Source organism: Bufo gargarizans, chromosome 11, assembly GCF_014858855.1.
Source record: "Bufo gargarizans isolate SCDJY-AF-19 chromosome 11, ASM1485885v1, whole genome shotgun sequence".
Lineage (NCBI taxonomy): Eukaryota > Metazoa > Chordata > Amphibia > Anura > Bufonidae > Bufo > Bufo gargarizans.
The window spans coordinates 66,390,010-66,409,114 of record NC_058090.1 but is presented as its reverse complement, the minus strand read 5'-3'; the positions used below and the strand labels follow the sequence as shown (position 1 = coordinate 66,409,114).

Below are 19,105 nucleotides of genomic sequence, written 5' to 3'. Positions count from 1 at the left end.
ATGCTAATATCTGTAAAGCGCTATGGAATATAGTAGCACTATGTAAGTGCATAAAATAAATAAATAAAATAAATTATAGGCCTGGGGTATAGACATCTGTACGCTGCACTGGGACACAGAAATGGATGTGTGAGCTGATGGTGCTTGTAAAGGTCTAGGTGCATTGCAGGAGGCATCCGGGCCTGCGTCTTCGACAGGGGATTGGCCATCACGTAACACAGGGGAAGAAGAAGCAGTAGTGTGACTTGCAGACACTGGTTGTGGACCCGGGCATTCAGCCCACCTATTACGGTGCTTTGATGCCATGTGGCGGATCATGCTGATGGTGGTGAGGTTGCTAGTGTTCACACCCCTGCTCATTTTGGTACGGCACAGGTTGCAACTGGCAATTATCGTCCGCACTTTCCTCAAAAAAGCGCCAGAACACCTATCCCTTGGCAAGGGATATTGCCGCAAGGTGGAGGTCTGGGGAACAGTTGCAGGCCTGTTTAGTGTGGCCCACCTTCTCCCTTTTGCCACCCTACTGCCTCTTTCAGCCTGTTGCAGTGCTGTGGATTCCTCCCCCTCTCTACTGCTGTCCTCTCCTGTCTTGCCACCTTCCCAGGTTGTGTCAGTGACTTCATTATCCAGCACCTCCTCTTCCACTTCTTCACTCTGGTCATCCTCCTGACTTGTTGACCTAACAACCTCAGTTATTGACAACTGTGTCTCATTCTCATCATGAACCTCTTGAGACACTAATTGCGGTTGACTTATTGGCAACTGTGTCTCATCATCATCATCCACCTTGTGAAACACTAATTGCTGTTGCCTGCCGTTATCTTCTTCTGACTGTGGATGCTCCAAAGTTTTGGAATCAGGGCACATTCCATGTCCCTCCTCATGTCCCTCCTCATGTCCCTCTTGAAGCGGGCTTGGCGAGAGGCCCAAATTAAGGATTGGCGATGAAAACAGCTCCTCGGCATATCCGAGTGTGGGATCACTTGTTTGCCAAGACTTTCTATGGTGGGTGCAATGAGTATCAGGGTAAGGATTCTGTTGACGGGACTTTTGGCTACCGAGACTGGACTTTGTGGAAGACAGGGTGGTGCTTAACCGACTGGAAGCATTAATTGCTGCAATCCAACCAACCACCTGGTCGCACTGGTCTGACTTTGAGAGTGGTGTTTTGCACTGCCCTGCAAACTGGGACATGAAGCTAGGTATCGTGAATAAGTGTGTTTCTTGTGCTCTGGCAGCAGGCACAGTTTCACCTCGCCCAGGGTAAACTCTAAGAGGGTGACAGGTAAATTTATAAGATTAGGCAGAGAGAGGCCAAACAAGTTATAAGAGCTTCTAAAGCATAGGCAGAAGAGAAATTAGCTCAGTCAGTGAAAAAAGGCGATAAGACATTCTTCAGATACATAAATGGAAAAAGAAAACTAAAAAAAAGGAATTACCAAATTAAAACCAAAAGAAGGAAGGTATATGGAATAAGATAAAGAACTAGCTGACTGCCTCAATAAATACTTCTGTTCAGTTTTTACAAAGGAAAATTAAGGAAAAGGACCTCAGTTAGAAAGGAAGACTAATGCATCTTTTGATGCATGTGTCTTTACAGAGGAAGAGGTTCTAAGTCAGCTGTCTAAAATGAATACAAATAAGTCACAGGGGCCTATTAAAAGACCTTAGAGGTGAACTAGCAAAACCATTAACAGATTTATTTAACCAATCACTGGTAACAGGAGTCGTCCCAGAAGATTGGAAATTAGCAAATGTTGTGCCCATTCGCAAGAAAGGTAGTAGGGAGAAATCGGGCAACTATAGGCCAGTAAGCCTGACATCAATAGTGGGGAAATTAATGGAAACCATACTTAAGGAGAGGATTGTGGAACATCTAAAATCCCATGGATTGAAAGATGAAAAACAGCATGGGTTTACTTCAGGGAGATCATGTCAAACTAATCTTATTGATTTTTTTGATTGGGTGACTAAAATAATAGATGGCAAAGGTGCAGTAGACATCGCTTATCTGGACTTTAGTAGGGCTTTTGATACTGTCCCACATAGAAGGCTTATAAATAAATTGCAGTCTTTGTGCTTGGACTCCCATATGGATTGAATGGATTAGGCAGTGGCTGAGGGACAGACAACAGAGGGTTGTAGTCAATGGAGTATATTCAGACCATGGTCTTGTTACCAGTGGGGTACCTCAGGGATCTGTTCTGGTACCCATATTGTTTAATATCTTTATCAGCGAAATTGCAGAAGGCCTCGATGGTAAGGTGTGTCTTTTTGCTGATGACACAAAGATTTGTAACAGGGTTGATGCTCCTGGAGGGATACACCAAATGGAAAAGGATTTAGGAAAACTAGAGGAATGGTCAAAAATCTGGCAACTAAAATTTAATGTTGATAAGTGCAAGATAATGCACCTGGGGCGTAAAACACAAGAGCAGAATACAACCCGGATTCCAAAAAAGTTGGGACACTATACAAATCGTGAATAAAAACTGAATGCAATGATGTGGAGGTGCCAACTTCTAATATTTTATTCAGAATAGAACATAAATCACGGAACAAAAGTTTAAACTGAGAAAATGTACCATTTTAAGGGAAAAATATGTTTAATCAGAATTTCATGGTGTCAACAAATCTCCCCTTCTTCTTACAACACTCAACAGACGTCTGGGGACCGAGGAGACCAGTTTCTCAGGTTTAGAAATAGGAATGCTTTCCTATTCTTGTCTAATACAGGCCTCTAACTGTTCAATCGTCTTGGGCCTTCTTTGTTGCACCTTCCTCTTTAAGATGCGCCAAATGTTCTCTATAGGTGAAAGATCCAGACTGCAGACTGGCCATTTCAGTACCCGGATCCTTCTCCTACGCAGCCATGATGTTGTGTGCAGAATGTGGTCTGGCATTATCTTGTTGAAATATGCAGGGTCTTCCCTGAAAAGAGATGACGTCTGGATGGGAGCATATGTTGTTCTAGAACCTGAATATATTTTTCTGCATTGATGGTGCCTTTCCAGACATGCAAGCTGCCCATGCCACACACATTCATGCAACCCCATACCATCAGAGATGCAGGCTTCTGAACTGAGCGTTGATAACAACTTGGGTTGAACTTGTCCTCTTTGGTCCGGATGACATGGCGTCCCAGATTTCCAAAAAGAACTTTGAATCGTGACTCGTCTGACCATAGAACAGTCTTCCATTTTGCCACACTCCATTTTAAATGATCCCTGGCCCAGTGAAAAAGCCTGAGCTTGTGGATCTTGCTTAGAAATGGCTTCTTCTTTGCACTGTAGAGTTTCAGCTGGCAACGGCGGATGGCACAGTGGATTGTGTTCACTGACAATGGTTTCTGGAAGTATTCCTGAGCCCACTCTGTGATTTCCTTTACAGTAGCATTCCTGTTTGTAATGCAGTGTCGTTTAAGGGCCCGGAGATTACGGGCATCCAGTATGGTTTTACGGCCTTGACCCTTACGCACAGAGATTGTTCTGGATTCTCTGAATCTTCGGATGATGTTATGCACAGTTGATGATGATAGATGCAAAGTGTTTGCAATTTTTTCGCTGGGTAACACCTTTCTGATATTGCTCCACTATCTTTCTGCGCAACATTGTGGGAATTGGTGATCCTCTACCCATCTTGGCTTCTGAGAGACACTGCCACTCTGAGAAGCTCTTTTTTATTTCCCAATCATGTTGCCAATTGACCTAATTAGTGTTAATTGGTCTTCCAGCTCTTCGTTATGCTCAAATTTACTTTTTCCAGCCTCTTATTGCTACTTGTCCCAACTTTTTGGGGATTTGTTGACACCGTGAAAATTTGAATCAACGTATTTTTCCTTTAAAATGGTACATTTACTCAGATTAAATGTTTATTGGCTGCGTAGCAGGCAATAAACGTGCGGAGAGGCGACTCGAACATTGCGCTTGAGCACACGCGGTATTCAGCCGAACAATGCTATGTGACGAGCATCGCGATGCTCGAGCCGAACTAGTGTTCGGCCGCGCATGCTCGCCCAACACTAGGAATGTCTCTTTCTTCCACAGTCCACAGTACATACACAGGTCATTACTGCTTCTGCGCTCCTCTTCTGACAGTCTGACTCTGTCCACCTGAATGGATTCTCGGGCAGGTTTTGAAGCAGGGCCTCTGAAATTATGGTGCTCGTCTGGGAGTTCTTTTCTCACGCACAGACTCCTTGCGAGGTCAACATGGGTGGCAAGGGTGATCAAGTAGTTCAATGTGGATGAAAAGTTGTAACCAGAAAACTCATCTTTTCTGTGTGCAGACAGCCACTCCTTGAAATCTACCAAGGCCTCATTGTTCCATGACAGCTGTGAAGCAAGAGCGAAAGGCCAAGGTCAGGGCAGGCAGAGTTTAATAAACATTCCAAAGTCAGAGCAGGCAGTAAAGGTTCAATAGAGAGGTTAGGCGCAAGTCAGATCAAGAAGGGTTAGAGTCCAGTAAACAGGCAGAAATTGGTACACAGGCAGGGGAGCATGCACCCTATGGGCAGAGGATGAAAGGCTGTGCCAGGAAGCAGGCTGCAGCCACTGTGGAGGGACAGAGCAAGCCCGGCGAGAGGAGACAGTGGAAGGGGGTCCAAAATGCTGAGAAAGGTAAGCAGAACAGACAGCCACAGGCTGCCACTATAACATGTATGTATTTAAATTTCCGATTTTTCTGAGCTGTATACGGTGGAAAAGTTATCAGTGATTGATAGCATTCTCTGTGTATACAGAGGTAGTTGTCAGTCACTCGTAGCTGTGCACAGGGTTGGTCTTAAGTTCAGAAAAAGAAGAGATATAAATATATAAATTACAAGTTTTACTTAATACACAAAACTATATAATATTCTGCTCAGCTTCTCCTGCTCTATAACATGCGGTCTGCAGATTGCATTGCATTTTGTGTCGACAGGTAAAGTTGCCCTAAAGCTGAAATGATGTCTGTTTGCATAATCCAAAGAGGATGTTAGGATTTTTACCTGTTAGAGATATGTGAACGTCATTTGCACTTACATACACTTATATGTAAGGAGACTTTATGATTTTGAGAGTCGTCATCATGCACATAAGATAGCAGTTGACCTAACACTCATATGAATCACCAAACAGTCTCATTAAACGGTACACTCCCGAAATATAAATTAATCACAACAGAGAAGAGTGCAAAAACACACCATCAATAGATAATAAATTGTAATATTTATTAATATCAATATTAAAAATGTAATCCACAATGCATACTTGTGAACAAGCAGGGACAAAAACACAATAGCACACCACCTTGCTAATAACCTCTGGACTGTAGCAATTAGCAGCAATGAAAAATGATTATGTGAAGATGTGAATAACATATCCCATAAAGGGTAAAGACGGTCATATATATATATTTATATATATATATAAAGTGCATGTACATAGGTAAGTATGCCAGAAAGTGACCTGTGTGTAACAAGAGTAGCAAAATAACTAACAAGTTTACTTGCTAAATTACACATGCAGCATGAATGGCAACATACCAATAAAACAAGAGATGGAAGCCAGGTGGTTGCGCTCCTCGACGCGCGTTTCGCGTGTGATAGCTTCCTTCATGCTGCATGTGTAATTTAGCAAGTAAACTTGTTAGTTATTTTGCTACTCTTGTTACGCACAGGTCACTTTCTGGCATACTTACCTATGTACATGCACTTTATATATATAATATATATGACCATCTTCACCCTTTATGCGATATGTTATTCACATCTTCAGAGATCATTGCTGCTAATTGTTACAGTCCCAGAGGTTATTAGCAAGGTGGTGTGCTATTGTGTTTTTGTCCCTGCTTGTTCACAAGTATGTATTGTGGATTACATTTTTTATATTGATATTAATAAATATTACATTTTATTATCTATTGGTGGTGTGTTTTTGCACTCTTCTGTTGTGATTAACTAACACTCATCTGGCCAATGATTATTACTCCTGATGCCATCATACACATGCAACCTCGTCTTGGCCAAGCATGTATGTGTTCTTAATAGTCGAGAGGATAAAGCCACTGCCAGGGTCCTCTGACAGCAGCTCTTCTCCCTGGGAACAAAAGGATTAGACTGTTGATATCTGACATTTCAATCCTTGCAGATGCTGGGGAGAGTCAGGAGGCCTTACATACATAATATTTTCACCTGGTTAATGGGCTATAGGGGAACTCTGTATAGAACAGTGCTGCAGTCATACTCTCTTCTGTTCCTTACATCCTACTAACATATTTGGTAGGTTAGTAAAAACAATAATAGAAAGTGAGTGTGATGGCAGTATCCTATAGAATCACAAAGGTAGACATTGGAGGGTGGACATAGTCCTCAGAAGATGCAACATTGATAATTACAATTGACACAATATTCTTCATTCAGTTACAATGTTTAACTAAACATTACACTTAATGGATTTATTTTTGATGAGAGATTAAATATCCAAAAACAGAATGGAAGAGTTTCTTCAGTTGGTAATTAGAGATGAGACTTCATCTCTCCCTTTGTTGCAGCATGCTCTTTGGTATCTACATTCTTGCAGTAACTTGTCACGTCGTGCCTCCAATTGCAGCCAAATTTTGGCAAAAACTAGGCATGTGTGTTTTCATTTTAAATAAGAAAGCTGCAACCTGATTGGTGTCTACAGGCAACTAATGATCAGCACATGCATGTACATGTTCTCTGTATTTTCAGACTGGCTTGATTTCTGAAAGGATTTTAATGTAAGACTAAAATGTTTAATTTACTGATGAATATTAATTTCTACCTTCTTTGGAAAGGAAAGGCCGTGAAACACACTGCCCAAAGCTTCTTCTCTAACGCAAATGGAGTGCGAAAAGGAATCCCAAAAGTAATGGTGGTGTTTATAGATGGTTGGCCCTCTGATAACATCGAAGAGGCGGGTATAATAGCCCGTGAATATGGCATCAATGTCTTCATTGTGTCTGTGGCTCCTCCATCTCCAGAAGAGCTTGGAATGGTTCAGGATGTGGCATTTATAGACAAGGTGATAACGGACAAACATAGCAATTAGCAAAGCTATACTCCTGCCATAGCAATGCATCATGGATACCGTGTTACTTAAAGAGAACCTTTCACTACAAAGTGCAGTACAATCTGAAAGCACCATGGTATAAAGCAGGAGGAGCTGAGTGGATTGATATATAGTTTTGTGGGAAAAGATCCGTAAAACCTGTATTTTATATATTTATATCTTTACTTTTTACACCTCCTGTGAACAGCATTGTGTATATAACTATACATACAAAGATAGCTGCCAGTCACTGATAACACCTCCTCCCTGTACCAATAGATGTTAGAAAAAGTAAAGATATCAATAAATAAATTACACATTTTACTGAATCTTTCCCCACAAAAATATATATGAATCTGCTCAGCTTTTCCTGCTCTATACCATGCTGCTTGAAGATTGCATAGCATTTTATGGTGACAGGTCCTCTTTAAAGGCAATATATCACGGGTTTTATGTGACCTAAAGGCAGAATAAACTAGTGACAGATCCGCTTAGCAAAACACTGGGTCACTTCTGTCAACGACCCTGCTGTTTTGTGAAAATCTTATACTGAACAACCCTAGCGCATGCTAATGAGTCCTGATTTTTTTTAGCTCCAGGCTCTCCTGGCCCACTTTCCCCTGTTGCAAAAGGATAAAAGCTGTCAATTAGTCGGCCGAGAGAGCTAGGGATGAAGTTACAGGACTAGACAAAGCCAATAAACAGGCATGGCACTTACCTTGTTCACATCACCGTTTATGGCTTTCCATTATGGCTTCCCATTATAACATGGTTATAACGGAAAACAATGGAATCCATAAGACATCCGTCCATAATAGAAGCCTATGGGAAAGCCTAAAGGATCCATCTGGTTTCTGTTATGCTGGACAGAAGACACAGTCCTGTCGACAGGCCATCAGGCTTGCTTCATGGTTTACTTCATTCTGCTGTCACTGATGTACTTAGATGTGCCATACTTTTACAGTTCTTGAATAACTATGTTGCTACACAATGTGACTTACATTTTTGTTCTTCTGTTCTATCTTTTTGCTGTATCACCGTCAGGGGTGTACAGGAAGCTTAACATGACCCAGGAAAAAACTTAAAGTGGCCCTATTTTGTAGCAGAAGACTGGGCAACACAAGTAGGCAGGGACAACACAAATAGGGAAACCCAAAGTCGTAAGGCCAGCAATATCACATTGCAGCACAATATACTGCCCCCCCAACCCCCTCCCCCACTGAAGTATTCAATTGTATTACCTTCCTGGGGACAGCTTCACAGTTCAATTCAGGAAGGCATCTGCAGCCATCAGCCAGGCACCTAAGTATCTAATACTCCTGACATTAATTACTACTGAGACTGCACTTTCTCAGATCTGAATCCCTTTGTAAACCTATGGGATCAGCTGAGTTGCCGTGTAGAGGCTCGGAACTCTGTATCCCAGAACCTCAATGACCTGAGGGCAGTCCTTCAAGAAGAGTGGGATGTCTTTGTCAAGCTGTAGTTGATGCTCATTGACATTTTTGTGGAGGTATACCCACCACTGTTGTTGGCCTTTGTTTCAATAAATTGTTTGAGATGAGGAAATCACCATTACATGCTTCTACTTAAATGCCCTACATTCATAATATGGAACACGTAAAAAGTTCAGAATACAATGTTCAAAAAGTTCAGAATACAGAATATTATAAATTTCACCCAACACTTTTTGTGTATATATATATATATATATATATATATATAGGCTGTAAACAAGGTCTGGGACAGGCCAAAACATTAGCCTTTATCTATCGTTTTAATGCTGGATAGATGCATAAAGAAATATACCAAAAATAATACAAAATGCGGTTATTAATATATTGGTTAGATTTTATAACCAGATGGTGTCAGGTTATTTTAGTCGCATAAAGTTCTCAATGGAGAATAAATTAGAAGCATATTGTATTTGTTTCACTTTATCTACCAGCTTACTTCGGTTTATGTTGTTAGATAGTCTTTAACACATTAGTGTAACAATGGATTTGACAACTTTATTGCACTGTTATAACAGTTGTACTGTTGGTTAGTACTTAAGGTGTTAATAACACACTTATTTAGTCTGCTTGCTGTCGTAACAGATTTTAGTTATGTTGTTAGTCAATAGTTAATATGTGAGCGACATGTATTCGGTCACGTATAAATCAATTCAGCCACATACAGTGGATATAAAAAGTCTACACACCCCTGTTAAAATGTCAGGTTTCTGTGATGTAAAAAAAATGAGACAAAGATAAATCATTTAAGAACTTTTTCCACCTTTAATGTGACCTATAAACTGTACCACTCAATTGAAAAACAAACTGACATATTTTAGGTAAAGGGAAGAAAAAATATAATTTTGACTTGGCAAGATTTGCCCACTCTTCTTTGCAAAAACACTCCAAATCTGTCAGATTGTGAGGGCATCTCCTGTGCACAGCCCTCTTCAGATCACCCCACAGATTTTCAATCGTATTCAGGTCTGGGCTCTGGCTGGGCAATTCCAAAACTTTAATCTTCTTCTGGTGAAGCCATTCCTTTGTTGATTTGGATGTATGCTTTGGGTCGTTGTCATGCTGAAAGATGAAGTTCCTCTTCATGTTTCTAGCAGAAGCCTGAAGGTTTTGTGCCAATATTGACTGGTATTTGGAACTGTTCATAATTCCCTCTAGCTTAACTAAGGCCCCAGTTCCAGCTTAAGAAAAACAGCCCCAAAGCATGATGCTGCCACCACCATGCTTCACTGTGGGGATGGTGTTCTTTTGCTGATGTGCAGTGTTGTTTTTGCGCCAAACATATATTTTGGAATTATGGCCAAAAAGTTCAACCTTGGTTTCATCAGACCATAACACCTTTTTCCCACATGCTTTTGGGAGACTTCAGATGTGTTTTTGCAAAATGTAGCCTGGCTTGGATGTTTTTCTTCATAAGAAAAGGCTTTCGTCTTGCCACTCTACCCCATAGCCCAGACATATGAAGACTACAGGAGATTGTGGTCACATGTACCACACAGCCAGTACCTGCCAGATATTCCTGCAGCTCCTTTAATGTTGCTGTAGGCCTCTTGGCAGCCTCCCAGACCAGTTCTCTTCTTTTCATCAATTTTGGAGGGACGTCCAGTTCTTGGTAATGTCACTGTTGTGCCATATTTTCTCCACTTGATGACGACTGTCTTCACTGTGTTCCATGGTATATCATCTAATGCTTTGGAAATTATTTTGTACCCTTCTCCTAACTGATACCTTTTAACAATGAGATCCCTCTGATGCTTTGGAAGCTCTCTGTGGACCATGGCTTTTGCTGTGGGATGCGACTAAGAAAATTTCTGGAAAGACCAACTAGAGCAGCTGAACTTTATTTGGGGCACTTTAAATGATGGCAGGTGTCTGCTGACTCCTGTTTAACATGATTTTGAATGTGATTGCTTAATTCTGAACACAGCTACATCCCCACACTTATGCAACCACATTGTTTTATTTTTTTTTATTTCTTCCCTCCACCTAAAATATTTCAGTTTGTTTTTCAATTGAGTGGTACAGTTTATAGGTCACATTAAAGGTGGAAAAAGTTCTGAAATTATTTATCTTTGTCAAATTTTTTTACAGCATAGAAACCTGACATTTTAACAGGGGTGTGTAGACTTTTTATATCCACTGTATATCTAGATGTATTAGGGTACTCAATATGTTCTGCACAACACGACAACTCTGTATCTCTGCTACCTTGGGCAGAGTTCTCCTATAATAACCACACCAGTGAATCCACTGGATCCTCCCCATTCTTTGTCGTCTATGTGCAGCGTCCCACTACGTGTGTGTGGGCACTGCTTAAAAGCACATTTTTTTTACCTTATCAAAAGCACTAGGTTGTAATGTATGATTTTGTATGTACTGTATGTATCTGCAAAATCCCTGTTACCAGGCAGATTAGGTGAAATTCATACATCTCACCACTAGATGGGGATAAAGTTCAGGTCCTATAAATATATATATATATATATATATATATACATACCTAGGTCAGGCCTAGTGGGACAGATTAGTCAGATAAGAAAATGTAGTTCAGAAGAGAGGAGTTCAGATCAGATTAGTGGGAGGAAAATGTAGAGTGAAGACTACATGACAGATTAGTGAGTTGAGCCAACTTCGCTAGTAGGTGATACTCAGATGTGAGGCGCAGAAGAGCATTTTCCTTCTGTAGCCGGACTATAGACTTGCATCCCTGACCAGTAGAAGAAGAGTTTGCCTCCCTGGAAAAGAAACAAGCATTCCTAAGGAATCATCGGTGATAAGAGCCATTATTGAGGGCCACAGACACCTTTGCATGGTTGAGGTTTTATAGCTTCAGGCAGCCACACCAAACTTCTGAGAGACAGTTGAGTTTTCCTGTCTAAATATTCAGCTTGTAATGAAAGACAAGGAATAGGATCCCACACATCTAAAAGGAACCAGGTACACCTAACCCACTGCTCCAAAACTAGAAGCCTGAAAAGCCTAGAAACAGTGCATTTGCAGAATTAGCTCAGTACCATCAATAAACTGCATATTTGTACTGCTGCAACCAAAGACACCCAAAGTAAAAGTTGCGAGTTGCATCTTACCACTGTCTACCTAATTATTACCACTACTGGTTATACCACCATTAACGGTACTGGCGTCACGACAAAAACCATCAAGGGACTCAGCCGCAACAAGCACCCTAAGCACCCCTAACATCAAGGGCATCTCAACCTCCATCTTGGCTGATGCTTCCTACCACAGAGTGTGCCCTGGAGGATTTCGTGCTGTCCACCTCAACACTGTGCTGCCAGCCCAGGGAGGCTATCTACTAACCGTGAGTAAACTGATGAACTGTGTGTTATATTAATTGGCCCCTCATCGGTCAACCGTACACCTCACGTGTTGCCCCTGCGACTGGCTGGCAGCATATGGTCAACATCCTATTGACTAACAACATGACTAAAATCTGTTACAACAGCAAGCAGACTAAATAAGTGTGCTATTAACACCTTAAGTACTAACCAACAGTACAACTGAAGTTATAACAGTGCAATAAAGTGGTCAAATCCATTGTTACACTAATGTGTTAAAGACTATCTAACAACATAAACCGAAGAAAGCTGGTAGATAAAGTGAAACAAATACAACAATGTGCTTCTAATTTATTCTCCATTGAGAACCTTGTGTGACAAAAATAACCCGACAACATCTGGTTGCAAAATCTAACCAATATATTAATAACCGCATTTTGTATTATTTTTGGTATATTTTTAATTTTATATGCGTGAGCTCCGCATTTAAAGGACTGGGATCACTAAATTGAAAGCATTTATTTTTATGTGTATTAAATGCTTTTATGTATTGTATGAAAAGTAAATGTGTTTATGTATTTTATGAATTGTTATAAGTAAAGACACGTGCAAATGAATGTGAGCCGGCCAATTTGTCTTTTCATATAAAACCACTGTTTTCGCTGAGAGGTGGCCAGCAGGCCAGGCTCCAGTCAGCTGGTGAGCATCCCCCAATCTGAAAAAATAAAAATGGTTTTTGTTATAAGTGGTTTCCACTTATAACAAAAACCATTACGCAAATGTTAACTTAACCATAGTATTGTAAGCTATAGTTGTATAGTTTGAGAGTTTTACAACAAAATCACTCTACGTTGTATTCTCCAGGCTGTCTGCAAGAACAACAGTTTTTTCTCCTTCCATATGCAAAACTGGTTTGGCACAGCAAAGTATGCAAAGCCACTGGTCCAGAAGTTGTGTACACATGAACAGCTTCTCTGCAGCAAGACCTGTTACAACTCTGTCAACATTGCTTTCCTGATTGATGGCTCCAGTAGCGTAGGTGACCAAAATTTCCGCCTTATGTTGGAATTTATGAGTAACATTGTACGTGCATTTGAGGTCTCCGATGTGGGGGCAAAAGTGGCTGCAGTACAGTTTACCTACGATCAACGCCTAGAGTTTGGCCTGAATGATTACACCAACAAGGATGATGTGTTACGAGCCCTTTACAACATCCGATACATGAGTGGAGGAACTGCTACTGGGGATGCCATCAGTTTTACTGTACGCAATGTGTTCGAGCCAACCAAGGATGGACACAACAAAAATTTTCTGGTTATTATAACTGATGGGCAGTCATATGATGATGTCAGGGGTCCGGCCATCACAGCACACAGAGCAGGTAAATGAAACTGAAGTATTCTTAAAATTGCTGCAACTACAAAATGTCAGATGAGGATTTCAAACCACTTTAATATTTTTTCCTGGCATTGCTGTATTTTCAGGCTTTTGTTGTGACCGATTAGCCACAGTTTTCATATTGACAATATCAAACAATGACTGTTTAGTTTTTTACTTGTGGTACAGCAATGTGGCTTTCTAAACACAGTTCTAGGTAGATAAATGCATTCATATTTACATTACTATAATTGGTATTGAAACGTATCCAACAAAAATGAGTGAAATTGATTTCATTTAACCATAAAAATACTCTTTATTAGACATGATTAAATAATGATATCATCATGATTCATGTAACATAATATCAGTGGGGAATGCACACAGACTTCACCACCGTATCAACCCCTATCTTATTCATACTATAATATGACTAGTGCCGTCTACACAGCTTATACTGAAGGAGCTGCCTATTCCCAGATGGTGACCAGTTACCAGTAGCAATAGTATTAATCTAAATAGATATAGAGCATATTACACCTCAAACCTATACAGAGCTCTACTAGTCTCTATAACTGTCAGTAGTGAAGACATAGCAATGCACCGTAAAATGCGATAATATCATACCTAAGAGTGACGGGGATGGTGGTGAAACTCTACTAGACGCGCGTTTTGCAGCCCCGCAAAAAAAGAAGAGAACATGTCCTATTCTTGTCCGCAGATATACAGTATTGTAGTGGTCTGTGCCAGAGGAAAGTAAGCCAGCTGCGCATTACTCACCCTGCCATGATCCTGTCTCATTCTGGTGCTGGCGGTGCTTCCAGCAGCTGCCATTCTTGACCGTGTACTCAGGCTGCAGCCTATGCAGCCTCTGCTAGATCTCCCAGCAGGGCACGTATGCACGCTATTGGCCAGCACATGCACATTGAAATGTTTCACTAGCCAATGGCTGGATGTCCCTGAGTATTTGATGCACCCTACTCAGTAGAAAGGTGCTTGAGTTTTATATTTCTAGCGTGCTAGTGTTTCAGTGAAGATGTGCTTTCTGTTTTCCTGCCTGTGTACCGTGCCTCTGCCTGTTCTTTGACTCTGTCCACTGTCTGCTCCAACCTTAGCCTGTCTACTGTAGTAAACCATTGCTGCCTGCCCACGAACTTAGACCAGTTTAACGGATATGCACAAACTTAGCCTGTCCTGATTTCTGCCTGTGTCTAATTAGGTATATTTTGCCTGATCACTTGGTGCTCTGCACTGGTGTCTCTGACTCCCTTGGTTCAGCTGCCAACTACACTGGGACTATTCTAAGAGGTAACCTGCAACAAAGTCCAGATCCCTGTATGGAGTAAAAATCAGGGAAATACCAACGTAATGCCCTTAGTTATAGCCGTAAGCCAAAGCAGTTAGTTGGCACAGTGAGTGCACTGTCTGTAAGAGTAAGCTCAGGCCATAGATCCCGCTGGCCCACCAGTATAGGTCTGCCAAATCTAGTTCTAGAAATGGCTTAGGAGTGTGAACAGCAAGAGAAAATATTGTCATCCCTGTATAATGTTGATGCCCACCTTAATACCCTTATAATTACCGCAGCCACCAGCAGCAGCCATTGCCTCATTACACCATCTGAAGCCTGGATAAACTTGCTCTGGGAGAGGAATGATCACGTCACTAATAACATTTCCTGGAGAACTTCTGCAGGATTTTTTTTTAGGAACTTGGCCGTACTACCCTACACTGTTGGCCAATATGCGATCCAGTTCCAAACCCTGGTCTCAGTCTAATTCTATGTTGGGGACATTCCCGTCATTCCAACTACCCAGCTTCTGTTCAGCCTGCTCAACCTCAGCTTTTACCCCCAACTCTACCAGTAGCATACCATAGTTTTCTTGATGATTTTGACAAGAAACAGTCCCTGCCACCCCATTATCCTCATCATTGTCCAATTGACTTGATACCTTGGTCCACACCTCCTCATCGCTGTGTATATCAAGGACTAAGCAAAATAATATTACAGAATAAGTCAGTAGTGTAAAGAAAAGTCATGCACTTTAGGGCGGGAATTTCTATAAAAAAAAATACAAAATACCTTAATAAAGTATATTACAAAAACTGTTATTAGGGCATTAGGGACATGTTCACAAAAATGTATTAAAAAGTTTAGTTACTCTTTAAACTGAAACAACAACTACATTTCCAATCTCTTTTCTTGTACAGTAGAGTTACATTTAACATAGCGGTCATTAGAGCCTCCAAAAAAAAAAAAGAGGTTCCTGAATAGCAAATTATATTAGTTAAAGGGGTTATCCAAGACTATAAAATGCCCCCCCCCCCCCCCCCCCCATGCTGGGCCCCTCACAATGAATATACTTATCTGGCTCCCCGCGTCTCTTGTGGTCCTTGCACTTCCACTGCTGCTTCTCCCTGTGCACGGATGAAAACATCCGGTTTCAAGGGGAAGCAGCCAGGAGTGACGCGGGGAGCCAGGTAAGGATATTCAATGTGAGGGGCCCAGCATATGGGGGGGGGGTATCTTATAGTCTTGAAATAACTCCTATAAGTTGTAAGGTGAGAGAGTAGGCAGATTTGCTCCTCAGAAATAGACTATCAGCTAGAAAATGTATTCTGAAAGACATTTGACAGTGGAGCTTTGGTTGATTTGAATGTACAGTCGTGGCCAAAAGTTTTGAGAATGACAAATATTAGTTTTCACAAAGTTTGCTGCTAAACTGCTTTTAGATCTTTGTTTCAGTTGTTTCTGTGATGTAGTGAAATATATTTACACGCACTTCATACGTTTCAAAGGTTTTTATCGACACTGACATGACATTTATGCAAAGAGTCAGTATTTGCAGTGTTGGCCCTTCTTTTTCAGGACCTCTGCGATTCGACTGGGCATGCTCTCAATCAACTTCTGGGCCAATTCCTGACTGTCAGCAACCCATTCTTTCATAATCACTTCTTGGAGTTTGTCAGAATTAGTGGGTTTGTTTGTCCACCCGCCTCTTGAGGATTGACCACAAGTTCTCAATGGGATTAAGATCTGGGGAGTTTCCAGGCCATGGACCCAAAATGTCAACTTTTGGTCCTCAAGCCACTTATTTATCACTTTTGCCTTATGGCACGGTGCTCCATCGTGCTGGAAAATGCATTGTTCTTCACCAAACTGTTGTTGGATTGTTGGAAGAAGTTGCTGTTGGAGGGTTTTTTGGTACCATTCTTTATTCATGGCTGTGTTTTTGGGCAAAATTGTGAGTGAGCCCACTCCCTTGGATGAGAAGCAACCCCACACATGAATGGTCTCAGGATGCTTTACTGTTGGCATGACACAGGACTGATGGTAGCGCTCACCTTTTCTTCTCCGGACAAGCCTTTTTCCTGATGCCCCAAACAATCGGAAAGAGGCTTTATCGGAGAATATGACTTTTCCCCAGTCCTCAGCAGTCCATTCACCATATTTTCTGCAGAAGATCAATCTGTCCCTGATGGGTCTTTTGGAGAGAAATGGCTTCTTTGCTGCCCTTCTTGACACTAGGCCATCTTCCAAAAGTTTTCGCCTCACTGTGCGTGCAGATGCGCTCACACCTGCTTGCTGCCATTCCTGAGCAATCTCTGCACTGGTGGCACTCCGATCCCGCAACTGAATCCTCTTTAGGAGACTATCCTGGCTCTTGCTGGACTTTCTTGGACACCCTGAAGCCTTCTTAACAAGAATTGAACCTCTTTCCTTGAAGTTCTTGATGATCCTATAAATTGTTGATTGAGGTGCAATCTTAATAGCCACAATATCTTTGCCTGTGAAGCCATTTTTATGCAACGCAATGATGGCTGCACGCGTTTCTTTGAAGATCCCATGGTTAACAATGGAAGGACAATGATTTCAAGCATCACCCTCCTTTTAACAGGTCAAGTCTGCCATTTTAACCCAATCAGCCTGACATAATGATCTCCAGCCTTATGCTCGTCAACATTCTCACCTGGGTTAACAAGACGATTACTGAAATGATCTCAGCAGGTCCTTTAATGACAGCAATGAAATGCAGCGAAAAGGTTTTTTGGGGATTAAGTTAATTTTCATGGCAAAGAAGGACTATGCAATTCATCTGATCACTCTTCATAACATTCTGGAGTATATGCAAATTGCTATTATAAAAACTTAAAGCAGCAACTTTTCCAATTTCTAATATTTATTTAATTCTCAAAACTTTTGGCCACGACTGTATAATTACCCCTTATAAAAAAAAGGTAATTGTTACTGAATGTCCTTAATATTATAAACCAGTGTTTGTTATAACCTTTTCTTTCTTCATATACCTTTAGGAGTAACAGTGTATACTGTTGGTGTCGCATGGGCTCCTTTAGAAGACCTAAAGGATATGGCATCTGAACCCAAGAATTCCCACACATTCTTCACCAGAGAATTCCCAGGGCTGGAGCAAATTGTTCCCAGCATTATTCGTGGCATCTGTAGAGATTATCTGGATTCACAGAAGTGAAATTATGAGGCAGAACATCTCCCTAGAAAGGATTGTTAAAAAGGAAGCTTGCAAATTTAGCCTCTTTATCTAGGGAAAAGGTGATATGTTATGCACGTTACCTGTACAGATATCAGATGAGCTGATATCATTTGTCAAAAAGTTTGATCATTTTGTAAAATGTAAACAATCCATCTTTATAGGCTTTTATTAAGACCTTTGCATATATGCATATCACATCAGTTACAATCCACCCACTGCTTTTTGCTTAAGGCTGCATTCACACAGCAATTTATGGTGTATGTAAGAAACAGGAAAACGATTCCTCAGGAAATGTTTACTGCACCTGTTCTAATGGGATCCAATCTTGGTCCTGACACAAAGTATACTGACCATAAATATGGCCCTGTGAATTTATTGCTAAAAGCACATGGTATATGCACAGCCTACCTGTAGTGCAGCAATGTATGTCTGCACATTGACATTATAGAGTATGTTTAGGAAATGCATTATTTGTGGTATACAATTTTTCTGTTCCCAGAGTATGACGCAGCAATTATACTGAAAGAGTGATTCAATCAGAAGGATTGTCCCTGATTGACATGGTTCTTAATTTTCTACAGTGTATGTCTATACAAATGTACGGAGACACACAAGATGGAGTCCCTAATAACCAACTTTATTCAGGCAAACAGTATAAGATAAGAACTGTGTTATATTTAAGACAATGAGAAGAAAAGGACTGAGAATAGCACACGGTTTCCCAGTAATCCAACTCACCAACATCTGTCTTGTAAAGTAGTCAGACAGGATTTTTATTTAAAAAAAAATATTTAAATAAAATTAGCTCACCATGGGAATTTGAAAAATACCATTCACCAATGAACTGTTCCATCATCTGCAAGTAATCTGTGCAATACAGAAAGCAACACCAGGAGCAATAATATCATAGAATAGCTTCAATGTAAGTACAGAAGTGAATGTAGACAGGTAGTGTTCAAAAACAGATTGAAATTATTTCCTGTAGAACCTGTATGCAACAAAACAAAAGTGGAAAAACTCATTTTAAATCTTTGTAATCTTTCTAAAATTTCTTTCATTGAAATTCTGCATAAACAAGCAAAATAAAAATAAAACAAAATATTAACCAGGATTACAATAAACCATTATCCCACCCTGAGTTTTTTTTGCACAGATGACTACAATTATCTACCGTGTTTGGTATTTATACGAAGATGTACCTGTATAGTACATTTACCTGTATATATATTTATACATTTCATAACTGAAGATTGACACATTAGCACAAGTATGTAATGTTACATCAAATAAATGCATTGGCTAAACATTCTTTTCAAAATTATTCCTAAAACCTACGGTGGACAATCATTTGGTTTTAC

The 19,105-nt window shown here is 40.7% G+C and overlaps 1 protein-coding gene across 1 annotated transcript in view; it reads left to right on the top strand.

Moving 5' to 3' along the window:
- COCH (cochlin) overlaps positions 1 to 17,726 on the top strand; it is a 147,585-nt gene extending 129,859 nt beyond the window's left edge. The window contains exons 12-14 of the mRNA XM_044271268.1: positions 6,799 to 7,025; positions 12,727 to 13,243; positions 17,551 to 17,726. Coding sequence (XP_044127203.1) covers positions 6,799 to 7,025; positions 12,727 to 13,243; positions 17,551 to 17,726 — 920 coding nt within the window. The remainder of the gene's footprint in view (positions 1 to 6,798; positions 7,026 to 12,726; positions 13,244 to 17,550) is intronic.
- Positions 17,727 to 19,105: the final 1,379 nt, after the last annotated feature.